A 17,703-nucleotide genomic window follows, 5' to 3' on the forward strand; every position below is an offset into this window, starting at 1 on the left:
CTGAAGAAAAGCAGGCCCAAACCATGATGCTGCCACCACCATGTTTGACAGTGGGGATCGTGTGTTCAGGGTGATGAGCTGTGTTGCTTTTACGCCAAACATAACGTTTTGCATTGTTGCCAAAAAGTTCAATTTTGGTTTCATCTGACCAGAGCACCTTCTTCCACATGTTTGGTGTGTCTCCCAGGTGGCTTGTGGCAAACTTTAAACGACACTTTTTATGGATATCTTTAAGAAATGGCTTTCTTCTTGCCACTCTTCCATAAAGGCCAGATTTATGCAATATACGACTGATTGTTGTCCTATGGACAGAGTCTCCCACCTCAGCTGTAGATCTCTGCAGTTCATCCAGAGTGATCATGGGCCTCTTGGCTGCATCTCTGATCAGTCTTCTCCTTGTATGAGCTGAAAGTTTAGAGGGACAGCCAGGTCTTGGTAGATTTGCAGTGGTCTGATACTCCTTCCATTTCAATATTATCGCTTGCACAGTGCTCCTTGGGATGTTTAAAGCTTGGGAAATCTTTTTGTATCCAAATCCGGCTTTAAACTTCTTCACAACAGTATCTCGGACCTGCCTGGTGTGTTCCTTGTTCTTCATGATGCTCTCTGCGCTTTTAACGGACCTCTGAGACTATCACAGTGCAGGTGCATTTATACGGAGACTTGATTACACACAGGTGGATTGTATTTATCATCATTAGTCATTTAGGTCAACATTGGATCATTCAGAGATCCTCACTGAACTTCTGGAGAGAGTTTGCTGCACTGAAAGTAAAGGGGCTGAATAATTTTGCACGCCCAATTTTTCAGTTTTTGATTTGTTAAAAAAGTTTGAAATATCCAATAAATGTTGTTCCACTTCATGATTGTGTCCCACTTGTTGTTGATTCTTCACAAAAAAATACAGTTTTATATCTTTATGTTTGAAGCCTGAAATGTGGCAAAAGGTCGCAAAGTTCAAGGGGGCCGAATACTTTCGCAAGGCACTGTACCAGCAGTTGTACTAAACTCCTAAGGCCTACAAGTTCTTAAAGAATTAATGTGCATCATTCATCACAATGACCATTGAACAGGCAAAGAGGTCTGCTTAGATCATCTATGCAGAAAAACATACATATTGACTTAATGATTATGACTCAGTCATGACGTTGGCCTGTTGGGGGAGGTTTATGACCCCCATAAATACCTTTCCCCTTTTCTCTCTCTCTCTACTTTATAGAGTTGACTCTTGTAAAGCCTTTGTTAACATAGAGAGTCTGGTAACATCGAAAGGTGGGAAACAGAACCATGTTTTGGTAATCCAACCAGTTGAAAATATGCGTTGGTACTTAATGAATATGATCTCAGAGACATTACTACTAATGACAGGATGACATAAATTGTATCTTGGCAAGTCGACACATTCTAGTTATCAGATTCACATGGAATTATTGTGCAATTTAAATGGTTAAATATGAAACTATTTGTGAAAAGATTAAATGTAATTTTAGCTTCTTAAATGAGAGAACGGTTTGTCATAGAGAAACTCTGCTCACTCAGAGGCCCCGCCCAAGTGAACAGACATTGGTTGTAAACACTGCTCACTCACAGGCCCCGCCCAAGTGAACAGACATTGGTTGTAAACTCTGCTCACTCAGAGGCCCTGCCCAAGTGAACAGACATTGGTTGTAAAACTCTGCTCACTCAGAGGCCCCGCCCAAGTGAACAGACATTGGTTGTAAACTCTGCTCACTCAGAGGCCCCGCCCAAGTGAACAGACATTGGTTGTAAACTCTGCTCACTCAGAGGCCCAAGTGAACAGACATTGGTTGTAAACTATGAAACACGCCCTTCTTTCACCACTATATAAACCCGTTGACGAAAACTCAACTTTCTGTTCCAAGGACGAGAGGACGGCGGTTCCCACGTTAAAAGGACAAGATCAGCAACAGAACTAAGCCAACCTCAGCGTAAGCTCTGGTTGAACGACAAGAACCTAACGAAATTAGCATCGAATTTCAACGTGAACATGACGATCAACACACCGAAAGGATGAATTTTGACAATACCAGCCAGAATATAGCATGAACTTAAAGTATGGCAACTTGGTATGAACTTTGAACTCTTATTCACTGAAGAAGGGATACCTCCTAGCCGTTGCGTTAGCAACAGCAGCTGTAAACGTGGGCTAGGAGAGGACGGACAGAGTATTCATTTTACCATGCTCCAGTTCACCACTAGACATTCTTCAGAGGACAAGAGATCCATGCTGGACAATCCGGCCTTCTATCTACGACCAATCTACCGATGCGCAGCTCAGAATAAATACTTATTGCATTTTCCTTTTCCAAATGGGCAGTTATTTAGAATGCATAAGATACTGTATTTGCGATAGCATAGCTGCCTACGGCCCGATAGAGACATCTCTTTGCTCCTCAGTCTTCCTGCTCTTTCATTCAAAACCCAACCCCCTTTCTTTGTGTAACCAGCCGTCATATCTGTTCCGTCCGCTAGGGACCTTTTCCTTTATGACATCATTTGTAATCAATGTATGATCTATTCTGTGTAGATGTAATTCTGTGTGATTATTTAGGTATTTACTAAATAAATAATTAAACCAAATGTTGTATTGCTGATTCAACTTGTTAGCCAAGGTGAAGATAACCAAGAATTTACAACTTTCAGATGAGACTGAATAAGCCGACGATTAAATATTGACTGATATTGAGGTTAAATATTACCAGGTCTTTAAGAGTTTATTCGGAAGATAACTGCTCTATAAACATTCTTTCGTGGTGCCCTGACTTTCTAGTTAATTACATTTACATGATTAGATTAATCAGGTAATATTAATTACAGATAAATTATTTTATAGAATAGCATGTCATATCACTTAATCCGCCATAGCCAAAGACATGACAACTCTAGCTTGCAGGAAAAAGCAGTTTCAGGTGTTTGAAACATGCTACGTTCTCTGAACCACGCCCCCTCGAACCTCACATACTTCGTGCCCCCTCTAAAATAATGGGTGCATGATGCCCCTGACTCTTACAAATTACTAAATACATTAAAACACACACACTTTATTACAGCTCAACAGGACCATGCTAAACTGAACCAGACATGACTGACCTGGACTGACCCTGGGAATGAGGGAAGATGTTGTAGATGTTGTGTACTGTGGGGTCAGAGGTGACTGTAAATCAGGATTAGGTTCACAACACCAGGAGAGTCCAAGTAAACAGGTGTGTGTTATCCATATTGACCACAATGTGGAGGAGTGGGACTTTCACTGTATGCATTAGTCTACTACAATAGAAAGAGGTGTAGATGAGGTATCTGCTTAAATGTTCCCAGAAAGAGGACATCTTTTCATTCTATACATACAGGCTTCTAGACTAATGCATGTTGAGTAAATAAAACTAAACACATGTTTGCTCCTCAGTGTCCCTCTGATTAAGAGGTGTCTGCATCACATCCTACTGCAGCAAAAGGAAATCTTAAGGGTTGATGTATAACTATAAATGTTGTTTTAAGTTCTGAATCTAGAAAGACATGCCAAAATGCCCGCCGTCCGGTAATTCGATCATGATTACTAAGTTTAGATAGCTGGCCGTTAAACTAATTTACCAGTCTAAAAAATGTTAGCTGACATAAGATAATTGAGTGACTGTCAGTGGCTGACATATCAAGAGAAAAACTGCTGATGCACAACTACATTTCAATATTGCACCTTGTGTATTTTACTACATTAGATATTATAACGCCCAACAATTAGTGGAGACCCCAACTGAATTTATTTTAATGATTTAACTGCTTACGGAAATTGATCTGAGGGCCTTCAAAAGGCCGGGTCACCAGTTAACCATCCCTGATATAGTACTATAAAATAAAACAAAACGTTTGGAGATTTGTATTACATATTTGAATAATCTAATGTTAGAATGACACAATCAAGGACTTTAAACAGTTGTTGGACAATAAATGTAAAAATGAACTTCCTTTTATGGGGTTAGATGGAGTTGACATAGATCCACTTAGTTGCATTTTTAGAAAACATCCTAATTTTTTAAATGTATATCTGGTTCATCAAAATGTATATTTCAAATGTTGTTTATATGAAGAAAAATATTTGTGTGAAAAAGATGGAGTTTGTCCCGTCTTTCAAGAATCCCTGAGCTACAGCGTCTATTCCCAGTATCATTGGTCTGTAGCCTGTAGTAAAGCCCCATCACCATGGGGGCGCTGTGATTTGTTTCTGGTCTCGTTTCCCGCTGACAAAAACAGAACAAAACAATACGGAAGTAAAACGGTAGGGAGAGTTTGTTTGGGTTTGTTTGTCCTCGTCCGCGAAAACATACATGCTGAATTACCCAACTTTCAGTCGGCTAAAACATGTCTAAACTACAGTCGTTTCGTGTGTTTTTAAATGAGCGTTTAACCGCGGCAGCTGTGGAGATTTTCGGGGCAGTTGAAGAAACAGTAGCGGACTACCAGGAGGAGAATGATCGGCTACGGAGACTGCTGCGGATCACACCGGAGATACAACTATGTAGAATAGGTTCGTATGTAGATCTTCAGATGGCTACGCTGAACAAAAATATAGATACATTTAACAATTTCTAACATTTTGCTAAATTCCAGTTAATATAAGGAATTAAATCAATTGAAATAAATGCATTGTGCCCTAATCTATGGATTTCACATTAACGGGAATGCAGATATCAGTCTGTTGGTCACATATATCTTAAAAAAGGTTGGGGGGTTGATCAGAAATCTGATCAGATCTGGTGTGACCACAATTTTATTTGTCACGTGCACCGAATACAACAGGTGTAGACCTTACAGTGAAATGCTAACTTAGAAGCCCTTAACCAACAATGCGTTTTAAGAAAAATAAGTTAAGGTAAAAAATAGTGAAAGAGCTGCTGTAAAATAACTGTAGCGAGGCTATATACAGGGGGTACCGGTACAGAGTCAGTGTGGGGGGCACATGTTAGTCGAGGTAATTGAGGTAATATGTACATGTAGATAGAGTTAAAGTGAGTATGCATAGATATCATCATCCAAACACACTGAGACAGTTGTGAAGAGGGCACGACAAAGCCTATTCCACCTCAGGAGACTGAACATATTTTGTAATTGTCCTCAGATCCACAAAAGGTTCTACAGCTGCACCATCGAGAGCATCCTGACTGGTTGCATTACTGCCTGGTATGGCAACTGCTCGGGGGCCAAGCTTCCTGCCATCCAGGACCTCTATACCAGACGGTGTCAGAGGAAGGCCCTAAAAATTGTCAGACTTCAGCCACCCTAGTCATAGACTGTTCTCTCTGTTAATGCACAGCAAGCGGTACTGGAGTACAAAGTCTAGGTCCAAAAGGCTTCCTAACAGCTTTTTACCCCCAAGCCATGGATTTGTTGGGGCGGTATGCAAATTGGTGTGGGTCTCAGGTTTCTGAGATGATGGTGTTGATGTGAACCATGACCAGCTATATAAACCACGCCCCTCTGCAAACACGACTTCTCCGATGTTTGTGACAATGCAGTACTTATTTAAAGAGAAGAGGATATTATTTTAGCACACATTCAAATTAAGTGATGTCACCTTGTCCCCTTAATAATGAGTCCAAGTGTTTGACATGGGGGAGGGAACCAGTAACTTTATGATCAAACTTTATCAATGTAGAAGCAACAGTCATTTTCACACTTTGGTCATCATACTTTAATCTGGTTTCCTTCAAATATCATCCAATTTCATGAAACATATACTTCTGACTGCTCATGGCCTTTAACTGTCCATGTGCTCTGGCAGAGTTCCTGGTCACATGCTGTTTTCAATTAGAGAAATTGGTTCTTGAGTTCAGTTCTGCTTTAAGAAGATGCATTTTAGAAATAGGTGGGATTTATGACTGTGGCTGTGCCAGCTAGTGACGACTGTCTAAAGGCTCTATAGATAACCTCTGCTCCTCTCTCCTTTCCTCCAGACTCCCTGCAGCTCTCTGTCTCTGAGGAGGAGGTTCTCCCTGAGCAGCAGCACTGTGAGCAGGAGTGGAGCCCCAGTCTGGGGCAGGAGAACCCAGAGCTTCCACAGATTAAAGAGGAACAGGAGGAACTCAGGACCAGTCAGGAGGAAGAGCTGCTTCAAGGGCTGGAGGCTGATTTCAAATTCACTCCTTCCTGTGTGAAAAGTGAATGTGATCAGGAGGACCCATTTCAGTCCTTCACTTCTCCCCAAACCCAGACTGTGGAGAACAGAGAGAGTGACCCTAAACAAGTGGTTCTCACACCTTTTGTTACTGTGACCCAACTAAAGGGTCTCCACATTCCCTGTGACCCTCCAGATAATCAAAACAATGCCTCCAGCCACAGCTCAGCCGTAAGCAGAAACCCAGTAGGACTTGACAGCAGCCCCTCCGATCCCAGCCCTGGATCCCAGCCCTCCATGATCGGAACATTCTTCCCAGCACGTCTAGAAAAACTCACCACTGCCGTGAATGTGGTGAAAAGTTTGCTCTAAAAAAGCTGACCTGCAGAGGCATATGACTCTCTACAAGAAGAGACTCCGTGAATGCAGTTTCTGCAGAAAACGCTGCACCTCCACCTGTAAACTAAAGGCCCATATCCGCCTCTGTCAACAGTGGGAAAGACCCTGCACCTGCCCTGTTTATGGCAAGACCTTCAAACTCAAAGGATATCTGTCCAAGCACATGAGGATTCACACAGGAGTGGGAGAAATACCATTTAGCTGTGGTCACTGTGGGAAAAGCTTCAATTTGAAGGGGAACCTAAACAATGCACATGGTGACTCACACAGGAAAGAAACCATTTAGCTGTGGAGACTGTGGGAAGAGTTTTATTCAAAAGGGGACCTAAGGAGCCATATACGGACTCACACAGGAGAGAAACCATTTCGCTGTAGTGATTGTGGGAAAAGTTTCAGTTATAAACGGACCTTATCTTTACATATGCTGACTCACACAGGAGAGAAATCATGACTGTGGGAAAGCTTTAATCAGAAGGGGAGCCTAGGGACCATAAACTGATTCTGTGACATCTATTTCTCCCTCCAGACAGATGTAAAGTAACTAGACCAGAGAGTAGCAGAGAGCACTGTGGAGAGAAACAGCAGGTTACCAATAGAATAGATCAGAGACCAGAGGAACTTTAATCCTGAAGCAAGGAGAGCAGGTCCCTAGGAGAGGTATCATCGTGTCGTCCTCCACCAACCACCGGATGTGAGTCTTTGAGCATGTACTCAGTCTCTCAACACTCTCCGAGGCTTTTTAGAGGAAAATACTGCCTTTTCAGGTCATGTCACAAGTCTGACAGTGGCACTGCTAATGAACTCAGTGCTGACACTTCTCCTTTCTCCTCACTAGATGGCACTGTTGGACATGTTACCCATTACTTAACACACACTGTATTACAGCTAAACAGGACCAGACATGACTGACCATAAGGGGATGTCATCGAATAGATGTTGTGTACTGCGGGGTCAAGGGTGACTGTAAAATTATTTGGTTGTCAACACCAGGAGTGTCAAAGTACAAACGTGTATGTTATCCAGATAGTCCAGAGGAGTATACATTAATACAATAGAAAGAGATGTAGACTGGGTATCTGCTTTAATGTTCCCAGAAAGAGGACATCTTTTCATTCTATACATACAGGCTTCTAGACTAATGCATGTTGAGTAAATAAAACTAAACACATGTTTGCTCCTCAGTGTCCCTCTGATTAAGAGGTGTCTGCATCACATCCTACTGCAGCAAAAGGAAATCTTAAGGGTTGATGTATAACTATAAATGTTGTTTTAAGTTCTGAATCTAGAAAGACATGCCAAAATGCCCGCCGTCCGGTAATTCGATCATGATTACTAAGTTTAGATAGCTGGCCGTTAAACTAATTTACCAGTCTAAAAAATGTTAGCTGACATAAGATAATTGAGTGACTGTCAGTGGCTGACATATCAAGAGAAAAACTGCTGATGCACAACTACATTTCAATATTGCACCTTGTGTATTTTACTACATTAGATATTATAACGCCCAACAATTAGTGGAGACCCCAACTGAATTTATTTTAATGATTTAACTGCGTACGGAAATTGATCTGAGGGCCTTCAAAAGGCCGGGTCACCAGTTAACCATCCCTAATATAGTACTATAAAATAAAACAAAACGTTTGGAGATTTGTATTACATATTTGAATAATCTAATGTTAGAATGACACAATCAAGGACTTTAAACAGTTGTTGGACAATAAATGTAAAAATGAACTTCCTTTTATGGGGTTAGATGGAGTTGACATAGATCCACTTAGTTGCATTTTTAGAAAACATCCTACTTTTTTAAATGTATATCTGGTTCATCAAAATGTATATTTCAAATGTTGTTTATATGAAGAAAAATATTTGTGTGAAAAAGATGGAGTTTTGTCCCGTCTTTCAAGAATCCCTGAGCTACAGTGTCTATTCCCAGTATCATTGGTCTGTAGCCTGTAGTAAAGCCCCATCACCATGGGGGCGCTGTGATTTGTTTCTGGTCTCGTTTCCCGCTGACAAAAACAGAACAAAACAATACGGAAGTAAAACGGTAGGGAGAGTTTGTTTGGGTTTGTTTGTCCTCGTCCGAGAAAACATACATGCTGAATACACAACTTTCAGTCGACTAAAACATGTCTAAACTACAGTCGTTTCGTGTGTTTTTAAATGAGCGTTTAACCGCGGCAGCTGTGGAGATTTTCGGGGCAGTTGAAGAAACAGTAGCGGACTACCAGGAGGAGAATGATCGGCTACGGAGACTGCTGCGGATCACACCGGAGATACAACTATGTAGGATAGGTTTGTATGTAGATCTTCAGATGGCTACGCTGAACAAAAATATAGATACATTTAACAATTTCTAACATTTTACTAAGTTCCAGTTAATATAAGGAATTAAATCAATTGAAATAAATTCATTGTGCCCTAATCTGTGGATTTCACATTAATAACGGGAATGCAGATATCAGTCTGTTGGTCACATATATCTTAAAAAAGGTTCAGAAATCTGATCAGGGGGGTAAAATAACTGTAGCAGTGAGGCTATATACAGGGGTAGCCGGTACAGAGTCAGTGTGGGGGCACATGTTAGTCGAGGTAATTGAGGTAATATGTACATGTAGATAGAGTTAAAGTGAGTATGCATAGATATCATCATCCAAACACACTGAGACAGTTGTGAAGAGGGCACGACAAAGCCTATTCCACCTCAGGAGACTGAACATATTTTGTAATTGTCCTCAGATCCACAAAAGGTTCTACAGCTGCACCATCGAGAGCATCCTGACTGGTTGCATTACTGCCTGGTATGGCAACTGCTCGGGGGCCAAGCTTCCTGCCATCCAGGACCTCTATACCAGACGGTGTCAGAGGAAGGCCCTAAAAATTGTCAGACTTCAGCCACCCTAGTCATAGACTGTTCTCTCTGTTAATGCACAGCAAGCGGTACTGGAGTACAAAGTCTAGGTCCAAAAGGCTTCCTAACAGCTTTTACCCCCAAGCCATGGATTTGTTGGGGCGGTATGCAAATTGGTGTGGGTCTCGGGTTTCTGAGATGATGGTGTTGATGTGAGCCATGACCAGCTATATAAACCACGCCCCTCTGCAAACACGACTTCTCCGATGTTTGTGACAATGCAGTACTTATTTAAAGAGAAGAGAATATTATGTTAGCACACATTCAAATTAAGTGATGTCACCTTGTCCCCTTAATAATGAGTCCAAGTGTTTGACATGGGGGAGGGAACCAGTAACTTTATGATCAAACTTTATCAATGTAGAAGCAACAGTCATTTTCACACTTTGGTCATCATACTTTAATCTGGTTTCCTTCAAATATCATCCAATTTCATGAAACATATACTTCTGACTGCTCATGGCCTTTAACTGTCCATGTGCTCTAGCAGAGTTCCTGGTCACATGCTGTTTTCAATTAGAGAAATTGGTTCTTGAGTTCAGTTCTGCTTTAAGAAGAGACATTTTAGAAATAGGCAGGGTTTATGACTGTGGCTGTGCCAGCAAGTGACGACTGTCTAAAGGCTCTATAGAGAACCTCTGCTCCTCTCTCCTTTCCTCCAGACTCCCTGCAGCTCCCTGTCTCTGAGGAGGAGGTTCTCCCTGAGTAGCAGCACTGTGAGCAGGAGTGGAGCCCCAGTCTGGGGCAGGAGAACCCAGAACTTCCACAGATTAAAGAGGAACAGGAGGAACTCAGGACCAGTCAGGAGGAAGAGCTGCTTCAAGGGCTGGAGGCTGATTTCAAATTCACTCCTTCCTGTGTGAAAAGTGAATGTGATCAGGAGGACCCACTTCAGTCCATGACTCTTCACCAAACCCAGACTGTGGAGAACAGAGAGAGTGACCCTAAACAAGTGGTTCTCACACCTTTTGTTACTGTGACCCACCTTAAGGGTCTCTACATTCCCTGTGACCCTCCAGATAATCAAAACAATGCCTCCAGCCACAGCTCAGCCGTAAGCAGAAACCCAGTAGGACTTGACAGCAGCCCACCATTGGATCCCAGCCCATTGATGGCGGAACATTCTTCCAGCACGTCTAGAAAAACTCACCACTGCCGTGAATGTGGTGAAAAGTTTGCTCTGAAAGCTGACCTGCAGAGGCATATGACTCTCTACAAGAAGAGACTCCGTGAATGCAGTTTCTGCAGAAAACGCTGCACCTCCACCTGTAAACTAAAGGCCCATATCCGCCTCTGTCACAGTGGGAGACCCTGCACCTGCCCTGTTTGTGCCAAGACCTTCAAACTCAAAGGATATCTGTCCAAGCACATGAGGATTCACACAGGAGTGGGAGAGAAACCATTTAGCTGTGGAGACTGTGGGAAAAGCTTCAATTTGAAGGGGAACCTAAAGAACCATATGTTGACTCACACAGGAGAGAAATCATTTAGCTGTGCTGACTGTGGGAAAAGCTTCAATCAGAAGGGATCCCTAAAGAAGCATAAACTGACTCACACAGGAAAGACACCATTTAGCTGTGGCGACTGTGGGAAAAGCTTCAATCAGAAATGGAAACTATCTTTACATATCCAGACTCACACAGTAGGGAAACCATTTAGCTGTGCTGACTGTGGGAAAAGCTTCAATCAGAAGGGGTCCCTAAAGAAGCATACACTGACTCACACAGGAGAGAAACCTTTTAGCTGTGATGACTGTGGGAAAAGCTTCATTCAGAAGGGGAACCTTAGGAGCCATAAACTGACTCACACAGGAGAGAAACCATTTAGCTGTGATGACTGCGGGAAAAGCTTCACTCAAAAGTCTAACCTACTGACGCATGTGAAAAATATACACAAAGGAGGAAAACAGGATTAAAACTGAAAGAAAGAACATTATGACAAAGATCTATTTAGTCACAAGATGAACATAAAAAGTCAGGATGTGGACGATTCTGAGTACACGCTCAGACACACATAGCTGGAATAAGTCAATGAAGTCAGAGAGAATAGTCAGATTAACTGATGACTAAAATATTAGTGCAGATGGCATTATTTTGTTACGTGCATAGATGTGTTATAGGTAATGAATGTGTAGGGAACTTCTGAAATTCTACAGATTTTGTGGCACAGCAGGAATACACACAAACCAAAAAGTAAAATGGAATTAAGGAATATATAAATATTAGGATGAGCCATGTCGGAGTGGCATAGACTAAAATACAATAGAATAGAGTACAGTATATTCATGTGAGATGAGTAAAGCAGTATGTAAATATTATTAAAGTGACTAGTGTTCCATTATGCAAGTGAATTCCAGTCTATGTATTTAGGGCAGCAGCCTCTAAGGTTCAGGGTTAGGTAACCGGGTGGAAGCCGCCTAAGAGAACATTCTCAAATATGTGGGTGTAAAACACTGTTAAAAGCACTGTTTGTGTGTGTCGGTGGCTGTCCCTAGCATTGCCAAAAGACAAAGAGCTGTGACTGGATCAGTGGTTCACCAATCAGAGCCTTGATGGGCTTGGCAACAGTAACAAAGGGTGAAGTGTAATGAAACTAGGGTGCGTGTGCCCTGGGTAAACCATTTTGGGGGGGGGGCGCATTTCTTTATGAGCATCGGGTAACGTCCTCGGAACAAACCGGGAACTAGACAAAAACCTCCAGGAGAGAGCATGGCACAATTTCCCATGAACCTTTAGGGACCATGACACAACATCCCAAGAATTCCTTAAAAACGTCCTCGAGACCTGCCAGGAATTAGACAGATCCTCTAGGGAACCATGACACAACGTCCTGACGACTTTAGGCGACCATTTTGTGACATCATGGGAGGTCCCAACGACTCATTGTTTACATGGAAGTTATGTTTTTCATTAAATAAGTAACATTTACTCTTTTTTTTATTAACCCATATGTTTTTTTTACAGCTTTTCTGCTACAAAAGTGTGCAAAGCTGTGATCAAGGCAAAAGGGTGGCTACTTTGAAGAATCTCAGATATAAAATATATTTTGATTTGTTTAACACTTTTTTTGGTTACTACATGATTCCATATGTGTTATTTCATAGTTTTGATGTCTTCACTATTATTCTACAACGTATAAAATAGAACAAATAAAAACCGTTGAATGAGTAGGTGTATCCAAACTATTGACTGGTACTGTACAGTCGGCCAAAAGGTTTTGAGAATGACACAAATCTTTAGATATTTTCTGTGAGATGTTACTATGGAATACTGAAGTATAATTACAAGCATTTCATAAGAGTCAAAGGCTTTTATTGACAATTACATGAAGTTGATGTAAAGAGTCAATATTTGCAGTGTTGACCCTTCTTTTTCAAGGCCTCTGCAATCCGCCCTGGCATGCTGTCAATTAACTTCTGGGCCACATCCTGACTGATGGCAGCCCATTCTTGCATAATTAATGCTTGGAGTTTGTCAGAATTTGTGGGTTTTTGTTTGTCCACCCGCCTCTTGAGGATTGACCACAAGTTCTCAATTGGATTAAGGTCTGGGGAGTTTCCTGGCCATGGACCAAAAATATCGATGTTTTGTTCCCGAGCCACTTAGTTATCACTTTTGCCTTATGGCAATGTGCTCCATCATGCTGGAAAAGGCATTGTTCATCACCAAACTGTTCCTGGATGGTTGGGAGAAGTTGCTCTCAGAGGATGCGTTGGTACCATTCTTTATTCATGGCTGTGTTCTTAGGCAAAATTGTGAGTGAGCCCACTCCCTTGGCTGAGAAGCAACCCCACACATGAATGGTCTCAGGGTGCTTTACTGTTGGCATGACACAGGACTGATGGTAGCGTTCACCTTGTCTTCGCCGGACAAGCTTTTTTCCGGATGCCCCAAACAATCGGAAAGGGGATTCATCAGAGAAAATGACTTTACCCCAGTCCTCAGCAGTCCAATCCCTGTACCTTTTGAAGAATATCAAAGCAATGATGAAGACACGTGTTTCCTTGCAGGTAACCATGGTTGACAGAGGAAGAACAATGATTCCAAGCACCACCCTCCTTTTGAAGCTTCCAGTCTGTTATTCGAACTCAATCAGCATGACAGAGTGATCTCTGGCCTTGTCCTCGTCAACACTCACACGAGAGAATCATTGACATGATGTCAGCTGGTCCTTTTGTGGCAGGGCTGAAATGCAGTGGAAATGTTTTTGGGGGATTCAGTTCATTTGCATGGCAAATAGGGACTTTGCAATTAATTGCAATTCATCTGATCACTCTTCATAACATTCTGGAGTATATGCAAATTGCCATCATCCAAACTGAGGTAGCAGACTTTGTGAAAATTAATATATGTCATTCTCAACACTTTTGGCCACGACTGCACATACATTTTACATACAGTAATTACATAATAATACATGACTGAACATAGACTCCTTCCTCCCACTCTCAGCCCATCGTACCTATCGCCATAGACCACCGTCGTTTGGTTTACATGTGCCATATATTTTTGAATTGTGCTGTGATGTTTTTTATACATTTTGAACCTTTCTAATTGTATAGTATCCACAGATTGTGAGCCAAAGATGTAAACTTTTACTACAAGTAATATTATTTGACTGACTGTGGCTTTCCAAATTGCCCAACACTGCTATTTGTAAGGTTCATTTTAAATGAATGTTGTGATTTTTTTTTAACCATTCCTGAACCTGTGACCAGAGACAAGCTACATAGGGGCAATACCAAAATAAATGATGTACGGAGTCTGTCTCTGCAGCCAAATCTACAGAGTTGAGATTATTGTATGTCCCATATATATAGCTTTCTGTTGGTGGCAAGAGTGTTGTATAATAATTGGAAAAACTCTGAGTGTTGAATCAAGTGTTGTTTGGTGTACCAGTTCATAAACCATGTGCCATGGAATCGGTACATTGAAAATCTCTTCCATTTATTTTGCAATCTTTATGGCGCAGCTGTCAACATTTGTGTCCTCAAATGAAACTGGTATATTTTTCTGTTTATGCCAATTCTTTCCAGCCCATTTGTATCTTTACTATATGGCAGACAAACAAGTGCCCTACCTTCTCCCTCTTCCACTTGTCTCCTCCATTTTTGTGGTAATGCGTCAATCAGTTGGTTGTATGTTTGGATTGAGCAGACATTCCTATATATTTTCAATAGCTGCATATGTGACATAACTCCTCTGTTTCTATTCATATAATATTTAAAGAATGTTTTTTATTAATCAGTATATTTGAGTTTAACCATAAAATGTGTTGTAATATTTGTTCTATCTTTTCTGGAGGATAAAACTGAAATTTTAACCCACTTTGTATGGCTTGTTTAAGAAAGGGTGATACTTTAATTTCATTTTAAATTAGTCGGAAATTATAAGTTGTAATCTGCATGAAGGCAAAAAGGCTACTTTTTTAAACAAATTTACTTAATCTACTGGAGAACCATTTTGGGTTTAACTAGAATTTATGTTTGAATGAATCCTTTAATGAGAGGTTTAAAGCTTTAATATTGAACCATTTTAGCCCCACAAACTCATGTTCATTATATAAATAGGCACGTTAAATTTTGTATGGCTTAGCTTTCGAAATAAAATGATATATTTTGCTCATAGGATTTTAAAAACAAGTTGTCTGGAGTAGGCAGCCCCATTAGTAAGTAAGTAAACTGTGGTGGGACCAAAGAGTTAATCAATGTGAATTTTCCATAAACAGAAGTATTTGCCTCTCCATGGTTGCAGAATCTTATCTATTTTTGTTAACTTTCTATTGAAATTGATTGTGGTAAGTTAATTTATATTTTTTGAGATGTGAATACCAAGTATGTCTACTTCACCATCCACCCATGTCACGCCCTGACCTTAGAGCTCCGTTTTATTTCTCTATTTGGTTAGGTCAGGGTGTAATTCGGGGTGGGCATTCTATTTTGTTTGTTTCTAGGTTTTGGCCGGGTATGGATCTCAATCAGGGACAGCTGTCTATCGTTGTCTCTGATTGGGAATCATACTTAGGCAGCCTTTTTTCCTTTTGGTAGTTGGGTAGTTGTCTTCGCATGTATATAATTATTTATAAAAAATATATGTCAGATATATTTTGCGAAGAGGGAACACTGACTGGACCAAGAGTACCCCCCTATTCTCCCTAGTAAGTGGTTCCATCCAAGGTGCACCACGGAGCATGCTCAACGGGAAGCTAGATATTCTAGCACAGGGATGGGCCCACCTTTTGAAGGCCCTAGGATCAATCCCCCCAAAAAATATTATTTGTATTATTATACTTTTATTTTTAACTGTCTGGGTCTCAACTTGCATTTGTGAGTTAGGATAGTACAAAACAACACAAGGTGCAATTTTGACATTTAGTTGAGCAGAAACAGTTGTCTCTTATGTCAGTCACTGATAGTCACTCAATTAGACCATGTCAGCTAACATTTTCTAGTCAAGTGGTTGAATTTCCAACCTGGGATGGAGTCAGTGGAGTGGTATCAACCACATGGAAACCACATCTTTGTGTTTTATGTCATTCCATTGACTCCATTCCAGCCATTATTATGAGCTGTCCTCCCCTCAGCAGCCTCCACTGATCTAAGGGATAATGTATAACTTTATAAATGTTGTTTTTAAGTTCTGAATCTAGAAAGATAGTCTAAAATGTGAACTAAATTAGCCCTAGAGCATTATATAGTGCAGGGATGGGCAACTTTGATGGGGGTGGGGGCCACGAAAAATATGAACTCATCATGAAGTTTTAGAGTTCATTTTGTGCAATTCTACACATTTTGTCATCTTTCAAGAATCCCAGAACAACAGTATCTATTCCCATTGTCGATCTGTAGCGTGTAGTAAATCCCCATCCACATGGGGGCGCTGTGATTTGTTTATGGGCTTGCCACACGCTGACAAAAAAAAAAAAACAGAACAAAACGGAAGTAAAACTAAGGGAGGGTTTGATTTGTTTGTGAACGCCATTCCTTCCTCGTGGATGTAAACATACTAGCTGAATACCAAACTCTCAGTCGACTGAAACATGTCTAAACTACAGTTGTTTCGTGTGTTTTTAAATGAGCGTTTAACCGCGGCAGCTGTGGAGATTTTTGGGGCAGTTGAAGAAACGGTAACGGAGTACCACGAGGAGAATGATCGGCTACGGAGACTGCTGCGGATCACACCGGAGATACAACTATGTAGAATAGGTTCGTATGTAGATCTTCAGATGGCTACAATGAACAAAAATATGAACGCAACAATTTCTAAGATTTTACTGAGTTACAGACCATATAAGGAATTCAATCAATTAGGCCTAATCTATGGATTTCACATTAATGGGAATGCAAATATGCATATGTTTGTCACAGATACCTTAAAAAAAGTGTGTGGGGGTAAATCAGAAAACCAGTCAGTGTCTGGTGTGGCCACCAAATTGTATTTGTCACATTCGCCGAATACTTACTTTACAGGCCATTAAACCAAAAATGCATTTAAGAAAAAGAGGTTAGTTAAAATATTTACAGAGCTGCAATAAAATAACAGTAGCGAGGCTATATACAGGGGGTACCGGTACAGAGTCCATGTTCAGGGGCACTGGTTAGTTGAAGTAATAAGTATATGTTGTAACTATGCCTAGATATCATGGTCCAAACACACTAAGACAGCTGTGAAGAGGGCACGACAAAGCCTCTTCCCCTCAGGAGTCTGAAAACATTTAGCGTGGGTCCTCATCCTCAAAAGGTTCCAGAGCTGCACCATCGAGAGCATCCTGACTGGTTGCATCACTGCCTGGTATGGCAACTGCTGGGGCCAGGCTTCCTGCTATCCAGGGCCTCTATACCAGGCGGTGTCAGAGGAAGGCTCTAAAAATTGTCAGACTCCAGCCACCCGAGTCATAGACTGTTCTCTCTGCTACCGCAAGGCAGGCGGTACAGGAGCACCAAGTCTAGGTCCAAAAGACTTCTTAACAGCTTCTACCCCCAAGCAATAAGACTCCTAAACGGCTAACCAGCAAGCAGGTGTGTTGTTACCAACCCTTACCACCTGGGGGCGGCCCGTCAGGAAGTCCAGGATCCAGTTGTAGAGGGAGGTGTTTAGTCAGGATCCTTAGCTTAGTGATGAGCTTTGAGGGCACTATGGAGTTGAACGCTGAGGTGTAGTCACTGAACAGCATTCTCACATAGGTGTTCCTTTTGTCCAGGTGGGAAAGGGCAGTGTGGAGGGCAATAGAGATTGCATCATCTGTGGATCTGTTGGGGCGGTAT

General features: G+C 41.4%; 2 protein-coding genes across 2 annotated transcripts; both read left to right on the plus strand.

Annotated features, from left to right (window-relative positions):
- Positions 1-3,090: 3,090 nt before the first annotated feature.
- Positions 3,091-6,499, plus strand: LOC112239841. Its single transcript, XM_024408241.2, has 2 exons — positions 3,091-4,540; positions 5,967-6,499. The coding sequence occupies exons 1-2, from the start codon at positions 4,375-4,377 to the stop codon at positions 6,497-6,499; spliced, it is 699 nt and encodes a 232-aa protein (XP_024264009.2). The 5' UTR covers positions 3,091-4,374.
- A 2,005-nt stretch (positions 6,500-8,504) lies between these two features.
- On the plus strand, positions 8,505-12,476 carry LOC121838656 (gastrula zinc finger protein XlCGF8.2DB-like). The gene is made up of 2 exons (XM_042318602.1): positions 8,505-8,824; positions 10,103-12,476. The coding sequence occupies exon 2, from the start codon at positions 10,339-10,341 to the stop codon at positions 11,353-11,355; it is 1,017 nt and encodes a 338-aa protein (XP_042174536.1). The 5' UTR covers positions 8,505-8,824; positions 10,103-10,338; the 3' UTR covers positions 11,356-12,476.
- Positions 12,477-17,703: the final 5,227 nt, after the last annotated feature.

Source organism: Oncorhynchus tshawytscha, unplaced genomic scaffold (genome assembly GCF_018296145.1).
Source record: "Oncorhynchus tshawytscha isolate Ot180627B unplaced genomic scaffold, Otsh_v2.0 Un_contig_588_pilon_pilon, whole genome shotgun sequence".
Lineage (NCBI taxonomy): Eukaryota > Metazoa > Chordata > Actinopteri > Salmoniformes > Salmonidae > Oncorhynchus > Oncorhynchus tshawytscha.